The 7,218-nt window shown below is 37.2% G+C and overlaps 1 protein-coding gene across 2 annotated transcripts; it reads left to right on the top strand.

Moving 5' to 3' along the window:
• The first annotated feature begins 357 nt into the window (after positions 1 to 357).
• On the top strand, positions 358 to 6,034 carry slc2a11b (solute carrier family 2, facilitated glucose transporter member 11-like). Of its 2 annotated transcripts, none has more exons than XM_020705587.3 (12): positions 358 to 518; positions 1,723 to 1,821; positions 2,123 to 2,283; positions 2,387 to 2,511; positions 3,348 to 3,477; positions 3,570 to 3,718; positions 3,943 to 4,130; positions 4,215 to 4,325; positions 5,115 to 5,216; positions 5,300 to 5,375; positions 5,458 to 5,585; positions 5,683 to 6,034. In XM_020705587.3, exons 1-12 carry the CDS (start codon positions 480 to 482, stop codon positions 5,875 to 5,877), a joined length of 1,503 nt encoding a protein of 500 aa, XP_020561246.1. In that variant the 5' UTR covers positions 358 to 479; the 3' UTR covers positions 5,878 to 6,034. The 2 variants fall into 2 exon arrangements, with proteins under 2 accessions (XP_020561246.1, NP_001267781.1); NM_001280852.1 differs by lacking the exon at positions 358 to 518 and adding an exon at positions 1,533 to 1,604 and having other exon boundaries at positions 5,683 to 5,877.
• Positions 6,035 to 7,218: the final 1,184 nt, after the last annotated feature.

Raw genomic sequence — 7,218 nt, 5'->3', positions numbered from 1 at the left:
ACTGATTCTCAAAAAAGACGTTTATAAAATATTGTGCAAATGCATCCAGCACCTTACTAATTGTAATTTTCCACTGCATTCATCACAGTAATTATTTGTTGATCATTTCACATATAGATAAATTGCTGTTAACTTCTAAAAATAAAATAAAGAATGACAAGTAGAAATTGCTACAGGATGCATTTTGGTAAGCATAATGCATTCTTGCAAACACTGAATAACAGTAGTAATCGAGCTAAGATACTGAAAAATATTGCTAGTACTCTGTAAAATATACAGCATAGGCAGAGTATTGTGTTTTGTTTTATCAGATCCTTCACAGCTAAAGGAGATCAAGAATGAATGTACAATACAGGAATGTGCTTCAAGGAGTTTCTCAGCGCCTGAGCTGGGGCAGTGTGTTGCACCTTACAGCGGTCTGCCATTATGTAAGGAGGCTTCACTGACTGTGGGACAAAAAACTTTCTTTTGGAGTTAAAATGATTTTCAATGAAGCAACATCAGAATCAAATGACAAGGTAAGCTGAAAATCTACATTCTAATTGCATTTTAAACATGTATCAATACATCTGACCTTTTAATGAATTATATGGTTTGTGGCTCATGTGTAAAGATAAGTGGAGACACTATTTTGCAAAAATGCATTTAGTAGGTTTTGACATTTTTTATTATAAAATTAAGTATATTCATTTCCTGTTTTTCATAGATGTTTCTAAATGGAATAATTCACATATCCTTAAATAATTAGTCTGTGATGGACAAATATTCCCCTTTTTCTTTTTTTTTAATGAATGTTGTGAAACAAAAATAACTCGTGTAGATTTGGCCATTTTCAGCCTCCGTACTCTAACCATGTTTGTATCATTTGCAATAAAACTAAAAAATAAAAATAAAAAAATTAGAGGGAAGTTCAAGAGTTTTATTTGCAAAATTGCAGAAAAACCTCAAGCATTTCTGTTCATGCAGCAAGTTACTAAATGCACTTACAACTTCTGACATACAGGGGGAGTCCTGGGCATGTTTACTACTTTTGAATTACCAGTAATTAGAAAACTTTTTTTACTTTAAAAAAATTGTATGCTAACCTTTTTAAAGAAACTACTCAATTATGGGTAATTGCAATTTTATTTATTGATTTATTTAATAGTTCATCCACATTTATCAGCCTTAATTCTCCCCTAGATTTTGTTGGAAATTGATGTACTTCCTTGAGTATATGTTTATTTATTTATGAACTACTCATTTTCCTCATTATGCAGATGAGCTGTAAGGAATGGGGGATGCATCGCCTGCTTTGATCCAGTTAAAAAGCATTGATGGGGTCAAAACACTGTGAAAATGTCATTACCAGTGGAGCCAAATTAATTATCTGTAGATTTTTTACACTGCATGCTCATTCCCTACAACAGATCAATTGTATTTTCCTCTGAATAAACTCATCCTCCCGTCCAGTTTTAGTTTACTGTGGAGAGCAGGCGCCTGAGTGAAGGACGCACATACTGCTCTGTAACTGTAAGACTCTTTAAAAAACAATGCCAAAGGAATATATGGACGAATACGAGCCTCTGCTTATCAAACCAGTCAAAGATTCAAAGAGGTTAAAGGTAGGAATGTGTGGGGTTTGTTCTCTTAAATGTAATCTGATTTTGGAGCAATGTCTGGATGCACAACTTTCTGACTGTGATCTTTTTTTTAAATAGAATTGTTTCTGTCTTTTTCCAGTTTCCGAACAAATCCCTTTTGCTGGCTGTGTTTGCTGCTTGTGTTGGTGGGACCTTTCAGTATGGATATAACATCTCTGTCATCAATTCGCCCACTATGGTGATCATAACGCTGCATTTAAAGAAAACAGGCTAATCAATATAGTATGATTCCCATATTACAGCAAAAAATTATAAATAGATTGTTCAAAAGTCCATTTATCATTGCAAATCCAGCATTATCTGTTAAAAAAATTAGGTTTTGACTGAAGAACTGTATCTTTAAATTCAATAAATTCTGTATTTGTGACCTTTGTATCATTTTTTCTTATCCACATGTAAGAATGTAGACCATTTTTCATGTTACTAAATGTCTATGTGGTGTTGTGGGCTGTTTTGACCATGTCTTTTGTCACATTCAGTACGTGCAAGACTTCATCAACCAGACCTGGGCTAATCGCTACCAAAGTGACATATCCAAAGATGCTCTCACCCTCCTTTGGTCCACCATAGTGTCCATATTCACCTTAGGAGGACTTGTGGGAGTATCAATTGGTGGGACATTGTCTATAAAGCTGGGGAGGTATGCACAAATAAATAAAAAAAATACAAAAATTTAAAACAAATGTTGTTCTTTTTTAACTTTAATTTTTAATGTAGAATAATGGATGCCTAATTTGTTTCAGAAAAAGGACACTGTTGACCAATAACCTGTTTTCTCTGATGGCGGCTCTGCTGATGGGTCTGAGCTCGTCTGCTGGATTATTTGAGCTGCTCATCATTGGTCGTTTTTTCAGTGGAATAAATGCAGGTAAACGTTCCAGGAACAAATGTAACATTTGCAGATTAACCTTTTGTTCAGACATATCAATTTACAATCCCAGTGTATAAACACACGGTTTGCCATATCCTAGGTTCAGAGAATTTCTTAAGGTACGAAATATATACAAAAAAAAGAGAAGATTTGGTCCCGACCATGATAAGCTTTTAACACAAAGCCCCTAAAATTATGAGTTTCCGACACTCGCGCCTAAGACTTGTCTGCAAAAAAAAAACAACTTAGCAAATAAACCTAAATTTGATTTCCAAGACCAAAGCCTGAACGTAAAAGGGATCAACCTCAAGCATCACTTGACCAAATCGTGAACTCAAGCTGTGGCACGCAGAGAATGAGGTCTGATTTAACACTCGTAGGAAATAGTTTGCTGAACCAGTAACAACTGAATCTGGTGTGAAAAATCTGGTCTGGTTTCTAACATTGTTGCTCCACACTCTTTAAAAGAAACGTACATAACAGGTCCACATGCCGGTTCAATAAAATGAGACTTCTTCTGTCTGTCTTTCTTCCTGGTCTGAAAGATAAAAGTGGTAGATTATAACCAGGACCCTGATGATCAAACCAAGTGATTCTACAAGATAAAATGCTAGAAGATAAAACAGCACGCAGTTGAGTTCCATAAAGTTCACTGGGTGTTGCAAATGTGGGAGAAATCCAGCAAAGTGCACCAAATGTGTTGAAATGAATTGGATAGTATTTCACAGTAGTATGTAGGTGAAACATTTGTTTAAATTTGTGTTGTATGTTTTATAAGACAAAAGTGTTAATTTGCTGATGTTTTTTAATCAAGGATTTATGTTTATTTTTAGGCATTGCTTTAAGTGTTCAACCTTTATACTTGGGGGAAATCGCTCCGACTGCGTTACGGGGGGCCATGGGCATGGGGACCTCCATTTTCATCACTGGGGGAATCCTAACTGGACAAGTGATGGGCCTCAAGTTAGCAGCTAGAAAGCAAATCAAAGTAATTCTTTCCAAAACTAGAAATGCATGCTGATCTAAAAGAATTTATCTTTTTCCTTTTTTTTTAGAGAAGTCCTTGGCAAAAGGGAGTACTGGCCCATCCTCCTCTCCACCACCGGCATTCCAGCAATCCTGCAGCTCCTGATTCTGCCATGGTTCCCTGAGAGCCCTCGCTACCTGTTTATTGATAAAGGAGATGATGAGGCTTGTAAAAAAGGTATGCTGCTGTTTTATTTTGATACTAATTGAGTGTTGCATTGGGAACCTCTAAAATGAATGCAGGAGCCATTATCTGCAGTAAGTATGTGAATTCCCCCCTCATTGCTTGACGCAGGAGGCCTGCTGATCAAATCCTAAAAAGTCTTGTTGGGTGATCAGATGAGAAGAATGATGTCTTTAGAAAACTCCAGCTTCCTGTGTCATGTGTTTTCCTGTCTGCAGCCTTGAGGCAGCTGCATGGTGCAGAAGACTGTCACGCCGCATTGGAAGACATCACCAAAGAGAAGAACAACTTAGCAGGTTTCCAGGCTAAGAAACCCTGGGAGCTTTTTGCTGATCGCAGTTTGCGCTGGCAGCTTCTCACCATTATTTTGCTCAACATGGCACAACAGCTGAATGGCATCAATGCTGTACGTAGCTCTGCAAATAGGAGGAGTCCGTAACTCTAAACGTGCAGAAGCATATTTTTAATGTATACTTCTTTCATTTTTTAGATCTACTTTTATGCTGACTATGTGTTTAAGCAATCAGGGATTCCAGATGATAAAATACCATATGCAACTGTTGGAACTGGTGCCTGTGAATGCATCACTGCTTTAACGTGTGTAAGTATGAGTTTTATTTTTTTATATACATTTTTTTGTTTTCTTGTTTATTTTGTGTGATTGATTTAATTGTAGGAACCTGACCAGTATTACATTTATGCATGGGATTGTGCATCAGACCTACTGTGAAACCTTTATACATATTATATATATTATAAGCTTATAATAATACAAACATGGAAAAGTGTCGAAGGCAGGAAACAGGTTGTCACCCCACCAATCAAAAGACCGCAGGAAATTGATAAATCTTTGAACATGGAGGAATAATTTACAGTCATGGATCCATGAACTATAAAGTAGAGTTTTGAGGAAGCATCTATTCCTGTTTTTTCATGAAAAACTTTTCTTGTTTTTCCTAGATAACAGAGAAACTGATTTCATCACAAATCACACAACTGTCAAATTAAAGTCCATGAGATTCAAAAGAGTTTCCTGAAGCTCAGACATGAGACAGAAAAATAGCAAAAATTGACAAAAAATATGTTTGTTTTTTTAAATTACAGTAATTGATGAGCTTTAAACCATCGTGCATCTTCAGGGGGATTTTCAAGATGTCAAAAATGTCTTACTGTTTGTTATATTCCTAATTATTTAACATTTCCTCGAAGAAAGAAAAGTCATTGAAAAGACTAGTTGGTCCAAAAATGTCTTGTTAAGCTAAACCAAAATCATTTTTAAATTGTTCCACGAAACAAGTCCAGCATTGTTGCCTGAAAAATCAGTGACCTTTAACGCATGTGCTTGCCTGGAAGGTCTGTTCAGTCTTGTGACTTGCTGTGTGCCTCACAGGGTTTGCTCATTGAGTATCTGGGAAGAAAAGTGCTCATCACTGGAGGATACTTCCTCATGAGCATCTGCTGCATTCTGTTCACGCTGACACTCACTTTCCAGGTAGTTGAACAAAGCCAGATATTCATGTATGCATGATTCAAGCTTTCCCTGTGATTTCTTTAGTGTGATTCCTTCTCCAACAGGATGTTAGTCCTGTTTTTCCATACCTGAGCATGGCCTGTGTTTTTGCTTTTATCTTGAGTTTTGGCCTCGGACCAGGTATGTGATTTATTTGGAAAATGCTGCAGTTTTTTTCTTTTTTTTCTTTCAACAGTTTGATATTTTTTCCCCTTCTTTGCAGGTGGAGTGACTAACATCCTCACCACAGAGCTGTTCACACAATCCTCACGCCCTGCAGCGTTCATCATCTCAGGATCAGTGAACTGGCTCAGCTTTTTCTTCGTTGGTTTGGTCTTCCCGTTCATTATTGTGCGTGCACAGTTGTTTTTTGCATTTCTTTTCAAATATGATGTCTCTGCAGTTGATCTGTTGTCATTGCACTGACTTTTTTTTTTTACTTTCGCAGATTGGTCTTCAGCAGTATTGTTTCCTGGTCTTTTTGGTTGTGTGCTCCTTGGTGGGACTCTACATTTTTCTTGTTGTTCCTGAAACAAAAAACAAGACCTTTGTGGAAATCCAAAACGACTTCCAGTCCTCCAAAAACGTGAAGCTCGGCAACTCTGATGGAGCAGGGACCATACTCTTATCAACTTCAATATGAAACAAGCATGAGAAAGCTCTTAAAATATCTTTTTTATCTGTTGTCATGTTTATGAAAAAATTGGATCCATTATACGTAACAAAAATATATACCCAAATTAAATGATTTCCTGTAAACCAAGCTGCCTGCTAAAACAGGTAGGTAAATGGTAAATGGCGTATACTTATATAGCGCCTTTCTTCCTACAAGGACAAAGCGCTTTACAGTCACAGACCCATTCACCCAGTCACACACACATTCACACACACAGTCACACACTGGTGGTCGCTCCGCTGCCAAGCACAGGCGCCCGCCTACCACCAGAGGCAAGGTGGGGTTCAGTGTCTTGCCCAAGGACACTTCGACTCATGGGCGTGCAAGGCGGGAATTGAACCTGCAACCTTACGATCATGGGACGACCGCCCTACCGCTGCACCACGGCCGCCCCTTGAAGTACCTTTGTATAGTTTTGTAAAACAGCAAACATTTGAGGAACAATCATTTGTAAAGTCTGTACTTCTTTTAAAAAGTGATTTATTTACTAAATGCATAATTGTAATAGTACTACTGCTGAGATACTGCAAATCAAAAAGGACATAAGGTGGCATCAGGGCTGTCTTTGCACTACTGGGAAAGTTTACATTTTAACTCTGCAAAAAGAGGGAGTTTGTAAGTCAAACAGTAACAATTTCCTTTTTTATAAACCATTTCTCCTCAAACAGTCTCAATTATTGCATGAAAGGAACAACAATGAGAGACTTGCGATGTCTGACTCTGGAGTTTTTTGTTTATGGGGCTTTTTTCCCCTGCAGACAACATGTGATCACATTTAAATTTAGAGTTACAAGTCTGTCTAATCCGTTTTGGCAGGATTCCCTTTTCTGCATGCTGTCCAACAGCTCGCAGTACTGTATCAACGTGAACAAATGTTAAGGCTGAACACAATAAAAGGTGCTTTGCTGATTTTGTTCAATAAAAATCGGTTGATGAAACATGTTGCTCTATAATGATGTCAACAAGTTCAAAGTAACCTTTAATTCCTTCAGGAGCCTGATCCACTTCACATGTTCTGGAGGACAAAGGGTCCATTCATGTGTGATCTTCACAGGAGTGGAAAACGGCATTAACCTTCATACAAAGAATCAGTATGAGAGAATTCTAAGTATTTCTGCTCTGGTCCTGTGATTAAATAATGAGGCCAAAAATACTGAAAAGTAGTTTTTGGTATAGAAATCTATTTGCATAATGTCTCAATGCTTTTAACACAAAGTAAAACGTGATAAATATGTAAAAAAAAAAACTACTTTCCGTTACTCTTTAAGAAATTGTTCGTAATTTCTAAAGGACATTCCTGCTTTGGAG

This window comes from Oryzias latipes, chromosome 9 (assembly GCF_053564925.1).
Source record: "Oryzias latipes strain Hd-rR chromosome 9, Olatipes_Hd-rR_3.1".
Lineage (NCBI taxonomy): Eukaryota > Metazoa > Chordata > Actinopteri > Beloniformes > Adrianichthyidae > Oryzias > Oryzias latipes.
This window is presented reverse-complemented; position numbering and strand designations above follow the sequence as displayed.